General features: G+C 39.1%; 1 protein-coding gene across 2 annotated transcripts; it reads right to left on the reverse strand.

Annotated features, from left to right (window-relative positions):
* Positions 1 to 3: 3 nt before the first annotated feature.
* LOC144023259 (serine/threonine-protein kinase 4-like) lies at positions 4 to 17455 on the reverse strand. Of its 2 annotated transcripts, XM_077528486.1 has the most exons (12): positions 16852 to 17455; positions 15323 to 15403; positions 15102 to 15230; positions 13520 to 13634; positions 12505 to 12669; positions 12266 to 12433; positions 11292 to 11429; positions 7245 to 7373; positions 6820 to 7060; positions 3202 to 3341; positions 1454 to 1652; positions 4 to 1262 (listed from the first exon to the last, which is right to left on the reverse strand). In XM_077528486.1, the coding sequence occupies exons 1-11, from the start codon at positions 16893 to 16895 to the stop codon at positions 1482 to 1484; spliced, it is 1521 nt and encodes a 506-aa protein (XP_077384612.1). In that variant the 5' UTR covers positions 16896 to 17455; the 3' UTR covers positions 4 to 1262; positions 1454 to 1481. The 2 variants fall into 2 exon arrangements, with proteins under 2 accessions (XP_077384612.1, XP_077384611.1); XM_077528485.1 differs by having other exon boundaries at positions 4 to 1652; positions 16852 to 17454.
* Positions 17456 to 17578: the final 123 nt, after the last annotated feature.

Consider the following 17578-nt stretch of genomic DNA (forward strand, 5'->3'; position numbering starts at 1 on the left):
GAAGACTTTTTTTGTCTTTATTTTGTTGACAATTTAAATACAGCAACTCTTAGGCAACAAAACATTCAAATGAAAAAAAATCATAAAAAAAAAAAAAGACTTGTAAGCACTTGCTGCCAACATTTGTTGACAAAACATCAAGAAACAAAAAAAACAAAAAAACAAAAACAAAAACGGAATGTTGCGTCACTTGTGTGACGTTTGGTGTACATTGAAAAAAAAAAAAAAGTGGAAAGTTTCATCTGGAATTCAACTGATTGGCGAGCAATCTTGTTCAGTCATTGGTCGGTTTGTCAATTCATTGGTTGGGAGCTGGTCAGTCAGTCGATTGGTTGCTTGGTGGATTCGATCAATTAACTAACTAGTGCACCAACAAGCACATCAACCGACGCATTCAGTCATCGAGCAACCAATCAACTCGATAACCAACTGACCAATCAGCCAACTGACAAGCAAGCAATTAAATAATCGAATCAATCAGTCAACCAGCAAATCAATCGACGTCGTCAGCTCTCCGCTGTCGGCAAATCGACCGACAAAAAAGTCCAATTAAAAGCCAAGTGGCCAAAATTGGAACTTTTTGGGCACGAGATTGCGACGACGATGCGCCACACTCAACTTTCCCTGAAAATCCAAACTCGATTGTTTGCATTTTGCCTCCAGTTTCAGACAGTTTGCCGGAAAACAAAACAAAACGAAATGAAACGAAACGAAACAAAACAAAACAAAACAAAACAAAACAAAACAAAACAAAACAAAACAAAACAAAACAAAACAAAACAAAACGAAACGAAACGAAACGAAACGAAACGAAACGAAACGAAACGAAACGAAACGAAACGAAACGAAACGAAACGAAACGAAACGAAACGAAACGAAACGAAACAAAACATTAAAAAACAGCGTTTTCTCATCCAGTGCTTTTGACTAACAGTAGTTCCCTTTTTGTTGTTTTTTTCAAGTGAATGCAATACGCTTCCGTAGAACGATTAACCCCGCAAAAATGAAGAAAAAAGTCCCAAGAGGATGTCGGTCAACAAATGTAAGACAGTAACAGGAAGTGATGTTGCCGCCGTTTTCACCCCGAGGAGCTTCCGAAGAGTCCCAAACGAACCAAAAACCAGCAAGCAGCAAGAGCAGCAAAAAGGAAAAGTGGTGCAATCAATCAATCAATCAATCAATCAAGCCACATCGGCTTCCTGAAGGCAAGATGGCCGCCGTCGCCATTTTCCAAGATGGCTGGCGAACAAAGTTGAAAAATCCTAAAATAAACAATTTGATCGGATGAGTCCAAAAGGCCAAAGTTGAGGTATGATTAGGAAAATCCAAATTTGTGTCCCCACAAAAAAAAAAAAAAAAAAAGACGTCGCGGCGACGACAAGGCCACAAAACGTCTTGATTGGTGCTTTCAAGTACTGGCAAACACAAATGACTTGTTTCTTTTTTTTGTTACCTGATGGTGACTTGGCCCCGCCCCCTCCTCACGAGTTGTTGTTGTGCTGCTGCTGCCGCCTCCTCTTGGCCTGGATGGCGTCCAGGATGGGTTTGCGCTTGGCTTGGTAGCGCTGGCGGATCTCCTCCATCTCTTGCTCCATCTGCGGGTCCAACGCGGCCAGACGCACGCGCAGCTCCTCCACCGACCACGAGCTCACCTGGCAAACAAACACGTCATACTTCCGTCAGTGCCATATCATCTTGCAATACGTTTGTTTTTTTGGACCTGTCGAGCCATTTTAGCCAAACTAAGACAGGGTTTTTCCTGTGTACAAAATTCAGAGGAGGCCACCTCAAGCCTGAGCCACCGATATTGGCAGGAACAGGGCTAGTTATAGTTTTAGAATTTTTTCTTTTGAGTTAGTTTTTTTTTTTTTTTTTTTATTTAGTTAGTTTTCCGGGTGGTTCTGTTCGTTTTTATTAGTTTTAGTTCTTTGATAAATGCTTTATTTGAGTTTAGTTTGAGACACACTTTCAAACGTCCGTATTGCGGTTCATATCAAAATAAATCGACTAAAAATCACATTTCAAATCATCCCCAAAGGCATTAAAATGAATTACCAAAGACGAAAACAAAGGACATTTTTTTTGCTATAATTATTGTTCAGTTTTAGTTTTGTAAACATAAAATGTAGTTTCAGTTCGTTTTCATTTTTTTCAAAAGCATTTTCGTTTTTATTCGATTTTGTTACCGAAACTGTTTGTTGAATTTTCATTTGTTTTACTTCACTAAAATAAACTTGCTGTTAAGTTGTTTTTCATCAAAAAGATGAGAGAAAATTTGATGTGTTTTACATCGGAAATGTTCAACATAATTTTTTGTCTTAAACAAGACTAAAACATTTTTGTTGACTAAAACTTGTTTTGTTGGACTAAAAAAATGCTTGATTTATAGTTTATGGACTAAATCAAAACTGGATGAGGTTGACTAACTATAATATCAACTAGGGGTGTTAAAAAAAAAAAAATCGATTCGGCGATATATCGCGATACTACATCGCACGATTCTCGAATCGATTCAATAAAAAAAATCTTTTTTTTTTTTTTTTTTTTTTTTTTTTTTTTTTTTTTTTTTTTTTTTTTTTTTAAGAGCTCAGAATTGTTCATTCGGTAGTCTTACCGATTCAACGTCTTATCATCATTGCCTTTTTTTTGTGTGTGTGTGTGTGTGAATCGATTTTTAAACTTCCATTTTTAATGGCAAAATATTCAACAAAACGTCTGACTTCGGGTTAGGATTCACACCATGAGCATGGAAGAATGTTATATGAACGGAACATTAAGCCTTAATATTTTATTTTAATGCTGTTCAAACATGAAACAGATTACAACCTCTATAAGACTGAAATTTCAGATAAATAAATAATACATTTTCATATAAATCTTACACTCTACAAGCTTACTGATTAGTATTTTCTAAATTTGAATGAAAAAAAATCGCAACAATCGACTTATAAATTCGTATCGGGATTAATCGGTATCGAATCGAATCGTGACCTGTGAATCGTGATACGAATCGAATCGTCAGGTACTAGGCAATTCACACCCCTAATATAAACTAACGCGACTAAAACTGAAACCAAATTTCAAAATGGTGGATAAAATTAACACTAGCGCACAAGATGTGCTTTTTGATTATTTGAGAAACGCAACAGCGGGAACACAAAAAAAACAAAAAAAAAAAAAAAAAAGCAGAGCGCCACTCACCATGTCCAAATCGGCGTCCGCCAGCACTTTGCGCTCCTCTCCTCCGCCGCGTCCTCCATTTTGACTGCCGGCCTCCTTCTCCTTTTGCTCAAAGTATTCCAAGAAGGACGGCTTGGCGGGCGGCGACGCCTCGTCCGTCCCTGGCAAACGCGCAAAAAGCGCACAAAACATGCCGTCAAAACCAAAGACGATTACGCACCGATGGCTTACTGGCATTCCATTCTCGTATCGATTCAACATATCGATGTTTAAACATCCATTTTTGATCCAAACGTCTTATTTCGGGTTCACCTGTTTTCTAGGTTTGGTCATGTGACATTCACAAGCTGCGCTGTGATTGGTTACCCGAGCCCCTGTGATGTCATTTTCAGTTGACGGCAAGTTGCCAAATGTGTTTTTAAAGATACTCATTGTACATGAAAAATAATAAAAAATATTCAATTTATTATAGGCAAAATATTCATGTTTGACTGCCAAAAACGGCTAAATAAGTCAAGTATCTCTTTAATCGGTTTCAAAGAAAATTCAGGGAATAAATGCCAGATTTTTGCACTTTTATTCTTGATACACAATCCAATACTGGAAAAGGACTTATAAATCTTGGATTGCTTTCAAGGTCAAGTTGATTCCCACAAAAATGGATTTTGGATTTCATGTGCGACTACAAAAGAGTTTTGAATCGCGATGGGCTCAGAATCGGATTTTTGGTGTCTGGACAAGGCCTAATAAAAGCGATTTGCTACTTTTCTGTGAGAGGTGAGCTGCATTTCAACACGCGAGTGCACGTGCAACCCACAAAAAACGTATGATAAGCTCAACTTGGCATCGAAAAGTACATTTCAACACGCGAACGGATAATAAAAGTGCGGCCGTGTGATGCGGTGAAATGACGCTCGGGTTACAACTTGATAACGGGAGGCCAGAAATAGTCGTGCAGATCGAGTTACGCTGCTTCAATCGCAGCTCGCCGATTCCCGTCAGACGCGTCCGGGCAGGCGCACCAAAAATAAAGAAAAAGAACAAGAAAAGTCCATCTGGGAATTGCTCTTCTCCACATCATATTGACGCAAAATGATCATTTGGACATTCTTCCAAATTTGCGTTTCAATAATAAATAATACTAAAAGTCAAATTTGGATTTGGAATGACGTTGGCTGTTCGTCTTGTTCTCTACGAGCTTGTGAAGGCGAAAAGTTTCCAAAGGGAAGTCAACCAATGTCATATCAGAGACACTTTTCAATAGAGATAGACTGATACGTTTTTTGTTTTTTGTTTTTTTGGGGGGGGCGATACCGATACCAACTTTTAGGGTTAGTAAAATATTGGGATTTTTTATTTTTTTTGTTTTTTTTTATCTTAGTCAATAAACATCTTTTTTCAAATCTAACAAGTTCTGGGATCTTCCAGGAGCAGTAACATGTTTTCAAAAGTTCAATCAAAACAATTGTGTTCTATACACAAAATAAAGGCTTCCAAAATTTCAAAATATTACATTTTATCTTAGTTTTAATTTTAACCAAAAACAGAAGATGCAGAGAGTTCCCAGTGTCGACAAAAATGAAAATAAATGCTAATTTTATTTTTTTTTATTTACATTTAAATTAGGTCCCTGACGTTTACACTTTTTTTTTTTTTTTTAATGGATCTATTATAGGCCATATGATTCTTCAAAATGGCTGATGCCATTATTTCTCAAAATGCTGAATATCAGCCCAGCCGATAATCGGTCTCTCTCGACTTTTCAATCATTTGAATTGAATTGAATTGAATTGAATACCTTTATTGTCATTGTAAATAGATAAATACAACAAAATTAAAAACACGGCTCCAGTAAAGTGCTTAATCTCGAAAACCACCATTAAAACCCAAATTTGCACCTAAAACAATCAACTCAATCAATGAAAATCTTGCCAGCCCGCACCGATATGTTGGTCGGACTCAAAATGAGCGAGCACGAGTCGCGTTGTGGACAAATGCTGCGACCTTATTGACTAAATGTCCAGTCGGCAGCAGATCGTCTTCCCTTTTCCAGCATTCCGGGACTCAATTGAGTGAAAGCAAATATGTCCTTGTTGGGAACGAGCAGGAAAGACAAAAAAAAAAAAAAAAAATAAAAAAAAATAAAAAGTCTCCCTTGCAGCTTGGAGGTGTTCGCTTACGTCTTTTTTCAATCTCTTGACTTTCAATTTCAGTCAATTGAGGATTGTCATCGGGTTTAAAAGTGGCCCGTGACTGTCAAAAACGATCAATCGGCATTGATTCTTTTTTTTTTTTGCAAAATATAAAGGCCAGAAAACGTCAGATCTTCAATTTGATTTTATTCTGCTGACGCAAAAACACAAACTATGCAGACGTCCTACTTTCTTAAATGCGTCATTCAATCATCAACTCGAAATATGAACTCATGATTGAAACGTCATCGAGGGCCGACGGCAACCGATTGTCGGACGGACGCCGGATAAAAGCAATTTTGAAAAAAAGCAATTCTCTCCTCAACTTTTCCATTCACTGCGGTCCAAGTGGCCGTTTGCAAGCGTTTCTGCAGGATGCTGCCTGCTGTTATGCGACTTCCATTGTCAGTGATGTTAGTGCGCCCTCTGCTGGCCGCTAGGGAGAAGACATGCTCCACCATGACTTCATGTGGGGCCTGCACTCGGTTGGTGGGCACCGACCGGCACAATCGGACATGCGATACGCGATACGGGGCTCACGATAACGATTATCTCATGATATGACGAGACCGTGATTATTAATAAATTGGCCAGGTCACAAATCCACGATCATCTACAATAAAACTACTCAAGACATAAACTGACGTTTTTTTCAATGAGAAAATCGTTTCTTTTGGTACCATCACTGTAACGCAATATTCAAACTGGTGTCTTCTTCACACTCAATAATTTAGTGTATTTTTTTTTTTTTTTAAACACATACAAATGTCTTCTTAACTTTCTGTCTTTCTTAAACACTTGCAACATGTCAGTCACTTCGTCAATTGTTCAATTTTTAAACTAACAATTTTTTTGTGTAACATTGCAAAAGTAAATAAATAAAATGACTTAAATATTAAATGAACATTAATCCTCAGAAATTGTGTCTGAACATAAAATATGTTTTCAAACTTTAAAATTGAAAAAGATATGATCCACATTTTTCATCGAAACGTATGCAAAAGTGAGTCAGTTGCTGGACACAAAAAACACAAGTCAAAGAGCGCTGATGAGTTTTCTTCGCCTGAAGACTTGCTTCCATTTCCCCGCCACTCTTATGAGGCGCTCCCCCTAGTGGCCGGCCAAGGAATCGCCCAATAAGTCATCAACGATGGAGCCGTTCTCGTTCACTACAAATATTGCTACTTGGCGTAGGCGTATTGATAACTTTTTTTTTTTCTTCCTTTTTCGTATTGATAACCTATCGGGAGACAAAGTATCACGATATCGATATATCGTCGCACGCCAAATCCTTTCAAAACAAGTATTTGTCGCGTTCTACACATGAGCACATTGATTGATCCAACTATGGGAGAAAAACGGATTTGACTGAGTACAAAAGTGACAAAGCAATGAAAATTGTGAGAAGTCCAATTAAGCAGCGAAAACGATGTTAACGATGACCTACTTTTCATGGTGCCCGCCTCCTCGCCATCGTCGTCATCGTCGTCCGAGTTGATGATCATGGTTCCCAGCTGGGAGCGCATGGTTCCCATCTCCTCCTCTTCCTCCTCCTCGTCGTCGTCGTCGTCATCGTGATGGCGGCGGCGTCGTCGTCCGGCGCCACCCGGCGAGCCGACGGAACGCACGGTGGCCGAGTGGCCCGGCCCCGCCCTCACCATGGTCCCCTGGTCCACCTCGTCCTCCTCCTGGAACGCGGACAAATCGAGAGCGCAAGTTGGGCCGACATGCAAAATTTGGGCTGCTTTAAATTGACGTTCTCCAAGCGCAGTCGCACTTCGGCGTGACGCGGCGCCGTCCCGGAGCTGGCGAGCGCAACAAAGGCGTTTGCGGGGAACGCAAAGAAATGCTGGTAAAAAGTTGCAGACGTACGGAATCGTCGTTGTCGTCGTCGTGCGCCGCCGCCGCCGCCTGCTGCTGCCGTTTGGCTTTAATGTCCATGGCGTCGCTGATGAGCGACCTCAGGATGCTGCTGGGCTTGGCCGCCTTGATGAAAGCGTGCTGGGATGGGGGCGAGGGGGGAACACATACACACACGCTCGAGTTATTATAGTTTGGGAATTTTTTATTTTGAATTACTTTTGATTGATTTTTTTAAACAGAGTTAGTTTTAATTAGTTTTCAGGGTTTTTATTCGTTTTAGTTGTTTAATAAATGCTTTGTTTTAGTTTAGTTTTAGTTAAGTTTCGGTGTTAGTTTTATTTATTTATTATTATTATTTTTTAAGTCTATATGACTTAGGGCTGCTCGATTATAGAAAAAATAATCACAATTATTTTGGTAAATAATTGAAATCACGATTATTCAAACGATTATTCTTTGGTAGAAAAACAATACGTTTTTTTAAATATTTAAAAATATTAAGAGATTATAATTATGTAAGTCCCTTTTGGTCCAAACGATTTATCTAATTAGTTATTTTAAAATGTAAAAAAAAAAAAAAAAAAAGGAACAAATCTAAAAAATAAAAAATAATTTAAACAACTCAAATTTAGTATTAATATTTTATTTTTGTGTACGATTATGCTGATTTTGTAATTGTGGAGTACAATAATTGAAACTGTCATCGAATTTCGATTCATTGCACGGCCTTAGTATGACTTGTGCGTAATATTTAGAAAACACCAGGCGAGCGACGTAATTTGAAGGTGCTTTCCTATAGGTCGCTTGCACGTGTCGTCACTTCCGCCTCGGATTTCTCGTAGTCGCCATGCTGGGTGGCCTCCATTTACGTAGCGATTCGGTCTAACACGTATCTATCACGTTTGTTTTCTGCGTTTAAAATGGTACATTGTTGCTGCATCGTTGGCTGTTCGAACAAAGCCCAGGGGGAAAATGGTCGGCCTTTCTGCCGAATTCCGAAAATAATTAGGAACCAGGGCCTGGAGACAGAGGAGTGCGGACTCCGGAGGGAAGTCGTTACTTTGGGCTCGTGTGTGCAGCCATCACTTTGTGAGCGGTAAGCTTGTTTACCTTTATTTAATGCATGAGGATTAATAACGTTTCGACCGCCCATATATGGGCAAGTTGCTTATGTTTTGGATTCATGAGCAAGCAAGTTCGGTAGTACAAGCTGGCTAGCGGACGTTAGCCGAAAGCTAACATCGAACATTTTCACCCAAGTAGTGCCAGTGCAAAGTGTTTACTGCTGAAATTGGATTGATTAGTCTTGGGCTCTTAATGCCGATAACATGTTTTTTGGTGGCAAAATGTAAACTTGGAAAAAAGAGACAGAAGGGGGTGATGCAAGTAAACAGACCCCCGGTAGCCTACACATCATGCTAAAGAACTTATTCGGTAGCCTACACATCATGCTAAAGAACTTATTCACGGCCACCCTACTGCGGCAAAATAACCAGTCTTTCCATATTTTATTTGTTTATATATTTGTTTATTTTAACAGGTCGCCCTGCGCCCGTTTTTCTGTCCAATCATCCCGACTGAGCTCCAACATTAAAGTTGGGTCCCAAGTTACATCATCTATGTCTCAGCCCAGTCGGTGCCAAGATATGAACGTGCACAGGAGAGACAAGCAAAGAAAAGGCGACTTGAAGTGGCAGAGATTGTTGCAGTTATGCAGCCAGATGGCTCCAGTAACCTGTACCCTCAAGTACTGCTGACATCATTGACTCTGGTATGCCACTCAGAATTCATTACATGATATATTGTATGCATGAGTGAATGTATGTGTTTTTGTTTGTGTGTGTACACGCACCTTATATTTTAGAGACATTTGGAAGTGTTTATAGAAATAAGTATTTGCCTGTAGCAATGTTCATACATTAAAAAATGCAACAAAATGTGTACATTTCTTTTACACTGACAAAAAAACTATACTACTTTACTATATTAAACCTATTACTGGTACCGTATTTTTTTGTGATCTTTTTTTATTATTATTTCTTTAGGGATCTCATGCCACACCGACTTGATTGCCAATGACATGATGGAAACGAAGACGAGCATCAAAGCATTGGAGGAGGACAACATGCGACTTGTTTGTTTGGAGCTAATAAAGGCAGCGATTATACAAATTCTATTGTTGGGTTTGTTTACAAAGCTGTACATAATACAAATGACAGGATTTGACTCAATGTGCAATATGGTCCCTCTTAAAGTAATGGCATAAATCTCTATTATTTCTAAAAGCACAAAAAAATGAAGTGAATAATGATTAGATGTAATTTCAGGGATAAAATTGAACTGTTAATTAATGTAGTTTATTTTAGCACAGGTGCCTACCATCCTGAGATGACGGTATGATGTAATGTTGATGGGGTACGCAATGACTTTCATTATACTATGTACAGAGGAAAAAGTTGCTCTCTTTTAAATTTGTTTAATGTAAGACAAGTACCAGTACTGTGTTACAGTTTTCCCAATAATCCTTGTTTCACACTTGTCACAAAACCACTGTCCTTTTGGCAGTCTAGATTGGCACACTTCAAGTGATATCATTTGATTTTACAATCTGCTGCAGCACAAAAAACTACTTTATTCCGCATCTTTGAAGTACATGAGCAAGTGGTAGGTGACAGCGGCTGAGCAGGAACACTGGAAGTCCACTGCTGATCTAGTAAATGCTCTCCCGAGCAGTTCAGGTAAGGAGGGGACTTTGGGGGAAAAAAAAAACTCTGGCCAAAACGAGCGATCTGGGTGGACTCGCTCAATCACACTTTGTCCACACCACAAAGTCGCAGAAGTCCGTCCAGTTAAACTCATCTGTGCCTGAATCTGAAAATATTACAAACATTGTAATGAAAATATGAAACATAGAATTAAATAAGAAACTACAAAAAGTAAAGCCATACATACCTGGTAATACTATTGGTGTTGTCGTGACAAGTGATGGGAATTGTTGCCATCCGGCACCAGACAGAAATTGGGTGTTGTGACAGCCTCCTTAACCGTGAGATCATAAGAAAAGCTGTCAGTATGCTCAGTAGTTACCATGAACACGTTTTATTGTACTGGAAACTGAAACTAAAAATACGTCCTCTGAGAGTGGTTAACCTTAACCATTTAGAATAAGTTGATTGAGTAACATGTAACTAGTGAAAGGGTAGCATTAAATTTAATTAAGCCACTGGGAGGCTGTGCATAGTTACTTTTTATTCTTATACGCTCTGCCATATTTGCCTGTTATAAAATGATTAGAAAAACCACATCAGGTAAACCTAGCTGTGCATGTAAACACAATAACAGGAAGCCTGAGAACAAATCAACATTTTTGTGTGCAGAATTACCAACACCATGTGGTTTACTTACGTGCAACAGCAACCGTTTCTTCTGATGCGATGTTAAAGTTTACACTCTGTATCCACCCGCTTACAAAATAATTGTAAGCCTCCAGGGATTTGTTGGCGTGTTATGGAGCATGTTGTCAACACGAGGTAGGGAAAGATGTCCAGAGATGTCACATTTGGCCAGCAAGCTTTCTCCGTCAAAAAAAAAATCACCCTTGGTCAGGACGTAATTAGGATCAATCCCGCCACACAGAGACACCTTCTGCCTGTATCGTTGTTTTTGATCTTCCGGTAAATCGTGAAAATACTGCGAAAATTACATCAGGTTGATAAGCTCTACCGTGTAACTCGCGAGTGTACCTTGTGAACCGGCGGACACCCAATATGGCGCCCGAAGAAAAAATTCCCATGATGCATTACGATGTGCAAGCGACCTATTGGCTGTTGCAAGATGACGTCACTTCAAACGTCCTTATTCCGGTTCATATAAAAATAAATCATTTCTTAAAATCACATTTCAAATCATCCTCAAAGGCTCGTGCATTCGATTCATTACCAAAGACTAAAATCAAGGACATTTCTGCTGTCATTATAGTTTTTTGAAACCACATTAAAATGTGGTTTAAATCCATTTTTCGGATTTTCTTTTTGTTGACTAAATAGTTGCGTCTACCTGCAGCAGCTGCGTGGCGGTGGCCCTCTTCTCCGGGTTCTTCACCAAACACTGACTGACAAAGTCGCGCAACGGCGGCGACCACGCGTCCGGGTTGCGGAACGTGGGCGGAGGGTTGGTGGGGATCATGAAGATGGCCTGCAACAACAAAAGACGCATTTCACAAACTCAACTGGCACATTTCTTTCGGTTCTGAAAATTGTGAAGCGAGACTCAAGTTATTCTCCGTCAAATATATTTTGCGTTACTGTGGAATGGACAAACTGGATTGCTTTTGTTTTCAGACAATTTGGTTTCTTGCTTTATCAATAAAATTCAGTTGAGTATTCACAATAAGCATAGTTTTTATAATATGAGCTTCTACCAAATGGTTGAGATGAACGTTGATGGCAACAAATTTAATAACGCGCAATAGCAATTAAATTGTTATTTAAAAAAAAAAAAAAAAGGTTATCAATTGATTTAATCTACTACAGCCTATTAGGGCCGCTTAGAAATATACTTTTTTTTTTTTAGAGGGTGGGGGCAATAAGGCGAGAAAAAAAGTGGCAAATTTGCCACTTTTTTTTTTCTTGTCATATTGACCCCGCCCTCTAAAAAAAAAAATCTAAAAAATTCTATGTGGCCCTAATACGCCGTCGTAACCAATTGATGTCATCAGTCGACAGCCAGTAGAAAAATGACTTTTTAAAGGTGTTAATTGTACATGAAAAAACAATGAAGTTACCACATTCATTATAGAGAAAATATGAACTTTTTTGCTGCTGAAAATGTCAGTCGAAAAATGACTTTTGAAAGGTACTAATGATGAAGTTCTGTACAAAATATTCACTTTTTCACTGCTGAAAATTGTTCAAGTATCGCTTGTTTTTTTTTTGGTTTCAATAACGTGTGGCAGTCAAAGAGTTGATTTTTTATTTATTTTTTATGGAAGACGGATGGCCGTCTTGGGCGGTCCTCCCTCCCTCACTCACCCGCATGGGGTGGATGTCGGCGTAGGGCGGCTTCCCCTCGGCCATCTCGATGGCGGTGATGCCCAGCGACCAGATGTCGGCCACGCAGTTGTAGCCGATTTCCTGGATCACCTCGGGCGCCATCCAGAAGGGCGTCCCGATCACCGTGTTCCTCTTGGCCATGGTGTCCTGCCGGAGAGACAAGTTGAGGCGGCGGCGCGACCGGGGGCGACCGGGGACGAAAGCAAAGGCGGACCGACCGTCAGCTGACCGGCCACGCCAAAGTCGGCCAGCTTGGCTTGTCCCTCCGCGTTGAGCAGGATGTTTCCCGCCTTGATGTCGCGGTGGATCTTGCGCATGAAGTGAAGATACTCCAAACCCTTCAGCGTCGACTGGAGGATGCTGGCCATCTCCTCCTCGCTCAGCTGCACAACAAACAAACAGAAACAACAACAAAAACACGAGCGGGTTCAAATCAAAGCGAGCAGGGTTTGTTAAAGTTTTGGAATTGTCATTTCAGTTACTTTTTAGTTCCTTTTGAGTTATGTTTTTTAAGGTTTGTTTGTTTTCATTAGTTTTCAGGGTGGTTCTGTTAGTTTTAATTAGTTTTAGCTCTTTAACTCATTTGCTCCCAATAATGTGGAAATATGTTTTTTTTTTTTTTTATGTTTTAAGTGTCCCAAAGACGTATTTATGTTTTTTTTGTTTGTTTGTTTTTTTAATGCTAGAGCATACAGAAGGCTTTGATGCAGCCTCTCAACTGGAAAGAACGCTTGCAGAGATGCTAGTTATTACACAAACGGCCAGCAGGTGGCAGCAGAGCAAAAGAGATCAACCAGAGCCATGTAGAAAAAAAAAAGCTCAATTACTTACAATTTTGAATAGATTTGTGAAAACTGATGAAACTTAGCTATATTCTGATGCTAATTGCTGCAAAACGGAAAAAAAAAAGAGAAATACACTTTTTGTTTTCCTAATGAAAGACAAGACACTAATCTTTCTTTTGGTCGGTTCCACGTTTTCAGAGCACTCGAACACAACCTTGCAAAATCAGCCCAAATCCAGTAAAACAGCCGGCAGTGACGGGGGATTGCTTCAGTCAAAATGGCTGCCAGTCAATGAGTTAATACAGCTTGTCAGTCTAATCACCATCAAAAGAGATTTCAAAGAGTTTGCTTTTTCTCGGAGCCTGACGAAGAATCAACGACATGAATCAATCGCATGCTGCTTGATCAATATCTCGGCGGCGGGATCAATCTTTCCGTTGAATCTCACCGTCTTGCTGCGTATGCGTATGATGTCGGAGACGGAGCCGGCGCCGCAGTACTCCATGACAATCCACAGGTCGCTGTTCTTGAAGTAGCTGCCGTAGTAGCGCACCACATGTGGACTGAACACAAAAACAGGAACAAAAAATGTAAATAAAAATCCTCACACATGTAACGGTAGTTACAAAATGGAAACGTGTTGGTTGCATGCAGTTATGGACACAAATGCTTGTTGTGAACATCAATCATTGCTTGGTACGTGAATACAAACCTAAATTGTCCTTTTATGGAAACTATTATCATGTTATAATTCTTTAATAAAAAATATATATACAAGTTTCCTCCTGTACTAAACAAACATCATGAAGCATATTATTTATAGACGTAGTTGTAAAATGTCTTGTTTATGTTTAATACATTGAAAACATTATCAATCATGCTGTTTCCGCAAAGTACTGTTCCAAATGTTGTCCATTTTGGATGAGTGTTAATTTTATACGCCATTTTTAAATTTAGTCTCAGTTTCAGTCACGCTTGTTCAATTTTAATCACAGTTAGTCAACCTCGTCCCATTTTTATTGAGTCCATTTTTAGTCGACTATAAATCGAGCATTTTAGTCTTGATTTTAGTCTGAGAAAAAGTACTTTTATTCTATTTATTAGGGGTGTGAATTGCCTAGTACCTGACGATTCGATTCGTATCACGATTCACAGGTCATGATTCGATTCGATACCGATTAATCCCGATACGAATGGTCACGATTCGATACCGATTAATCCCGATACGAATTTATAAGTCGATTGTTGCGATTTTTTTTCATTCATATTTAGAAAATACTAATCAGTAAGCTTGTAGAGTGTAAGATTTATATGAAAATGTATTATTTATTTATCTGAAATTTCAGTCTTATAGAGGTTGTAATCTGTTTCATGTTTGAACAGCATTAAAATAAAAATATTAAGGCTTAATGTGCCGTTCATATAACATTCTTCCATGCTCAAGGTGTGAATCCTAAAAAAAAAAAAAAAAAAAAAAAAAAAAAATCGATTCTGCCATTATTGAATCGATTCGAGAATCGCGCGATGTAGTATCGCGATATATCGCCGAATCGATTTTTTTAACACTCCTACTATTTATTATTATATTTTTTATTTATTTTATTATTATATTATAGTATAAGATATATTATATTTACATTATTTTTATTATTATTTATGTATTTAATTATTTATTTTATTTGTATTAATTATTTATATTATTATGATTAATATTAATTTATTTGTATTGATTTATTTATTTTAGTTTTATTGTAGATTATCGTGGATTTATGACCTGAGCAATGTATCGATCATGGCGGTATTGTCATATCGTGAGATTATCATTATCGTGAGCCTCGTATCGCATATCGTATCGCATCGTGAGGTACCCACATGTTCCCACCCCTATTGCAAACAATGATTGGCTTACTTGCTTATCGACATCGGCGCTTTCTAAATGATCGTTTTATCGGTATGGGTTGAAAATAGCAATGATCGCGCATCCCCAATATTTTTCCGATATCTTTTTTTTTTTTTTTTTTTGCATGCACCTGTTGCACTGCTGCATGATGGAGATCTCCTTGATGATCTCCTGCAGGTCCGACTCGACGGGCACCTGCTTGATGGCCACGATCTCGCCCGTCTCCCGGTAGTGAGCCTTGAACACGCAGCCGTACGACCTGCACGCGCGCACGCAGCAGCAGACGGGAAGTTGTGAAACAGGAAGTGAAGAGAGAGAGAGAGAGCGAGCGAGCGAGCGAGCGAGCCTCACCCTTCGCCCAACTTCTCCAGGACGTCAAACACTTCCTCGGGCTGCTTGGTCAGGCTGTCCTCGCTCAGTTTCTTCAGCTGCCTGCCATGCACGCACACGAGAGATCAAAATCAATTTTCTCCACTTGAAGTGTTTTTTGTGGTGTGTATGAGTTTGATGTTTAGTCTACTTATTTATGTATTTATTTATCTCTTTATTCACTACTTCTTATCTGTTCACTGATGTATAATGTATTTACTTGTAAAAAAACAAAACAAAAAAACAACCCTGTATTCACACTTCAAAATGTTTGCTTTGTTCTTGTTTACTGCAAAACTGATGTTTCCGTACAGCACTTTGTATACAGCAACGCCTGTTCTTAAAGCGCTTTATAAATAAAGTTGAGTTGAGTTATTGCTGCTGGAAATGTAAATTTCACAGAGGGAGCCATCCCAAAGGGATCAATAAAGTCAAGTCTAAGTCTAAGTCTATTTTTTATACGTGATATTTTCATATTTTTCATTGCAGTTATGTACAAAAGCACAATAAACACACACACACACACACATATATACACATATATATATATAATCTAAACACAATAATCGAAAAAACAATTAAACTATATTATTTTATGTAATTTATTATATTAACAATATATATATATATATATATTTTTTGTATACAATATTGTGACCTTTTTGTACCACCAACCTCCCCACGATATCGTGATAATTATCGTATCATGATGTTTGGATATCATTACATCCCTAATCGATACTACTTGCCCATGTCGATTTTATTTTTTAATTAAAAATATTTTTCTATGTTCGTCACTTTCATTGTTTTCAAATTTGACTTGATAAGTTAATAAAATGTGTTCTGTTTAATTATACTGTAATGATTATGATCCATCTGTCAAGTGCCTTGTTTGTTTGTGTATAATTGTTCAATTAAAAATAAAAAACTGAATAAAATGTGTAAGTACAGTACTCTCTAGTTTCCACTTTCCAGAATAGATGCTTATGCTTTAAAAGTGGCAGTTTAAAAACTACATGTAAAAAATGTGATAATAATCCAAATCAGACAATCAACTGCTGAAAGGAGACTGATTCTGCCCTCTTTCATCTAAAAAACTGCTTCAAACATCAAAGCGTATGTAGGGATGGAAGAATGTTCATTTGTTGTGATTGTTTTGTATTGGTGTTAATGTTTTATGTTATGTTTTTGTTTTTTTTTGTGTTATGTAAAGTGCTTTGTGACATTTCAGGCTGTTTGAAAGCGCTACATAAATAAACTTTTGAGTTGAAATAAATAATTGTGATGTATATAACAAGCAAAATAACTAATTACACACAAACATTTTTTTTTTTCAGGGCCTACAGCACAATTGTGGTTGGGCACTGGTGGATTTAAAAAATTGTTTTTGGGGTTCGAAACTCATTCCAAATTCGATTCATTTGATAAAATAAAACTATGACATATAGTTTATGATATAGCCCGTAAAAGGCCATTTTTAAGTGTTGTCACCTGACGTGGTCGCCAGTTACCTGCGAGGATGGTTCCGCATCTGCACCTTGTCCTTGTTCTCCATGCTACGCTCCCGGCGGCTACCGGTCGACTCCACGCCGGACGTTCGAACACCCGAACCCCGGTCCAAAGTGTCCGCCAGCGAGCGCGCGCTGGGCGGCTAACGGGCTAAGCGGCGCTGTCGGTTGTCTAGCTAGTAGCAGCTAGCGCGCTAGGTGGCTAACAGCTAGCCCGCCGACTCGCTTCCAACCGGTGGCGGAAATCCCCCCCCAGCAAAGTTTAAAAATAAATAAATAAATAAAACGAAATACGCTGCCGTCTTGCACGTCACATCTTCAGGCGAGATGACGCCGTCGTCGTCCCTCTCGGATGGGGGCTCCCCGTCAACGCGGACATCCCTCAACCCGAGTCTTGACAACTTTGGACTTGTTGAGCGGAGCGCCGGAGACACTGGCTGGCTGGTTGGCTGGAGGAGTGGGAGGATCGAACCCGGAAGAACGATGACGGCGAGGAGGAAGCGCGAAGACGAAACGAAGAAGACCGGAGAAGAACGAAGAAGAAAAGTAGCAGCAGAGGGGGCGGGGCCCAGCATCATCAGATGTAGCGACGGACACCACCGACAGAGGGAGTCAAAAATCATGTACGTACGTACTGTAAATGACAAGATGAGGGCTACTGTTTAAAACACGTTAAATAATCGCAACAGTTGTTTTAAGAATATTGCAGGAAACGTCATGGTTTAAAAAA

The sequence above is a fragment of the Festucalex cinctus genome, chromosome 8 (genome assembly GCF_051991245.1).
Source record: "Festucalex cinctus isolate MCC-2025b chromosome 8, RoL_Fcin_1.0, whole genome shotgun sequence".
Lineage (NCBI taxonomy): Eukaryota > Metazoa > Chordata > Actinopteri > Syngnathiformes > Syngnathidae > Festucalex > Festucalex cinctus.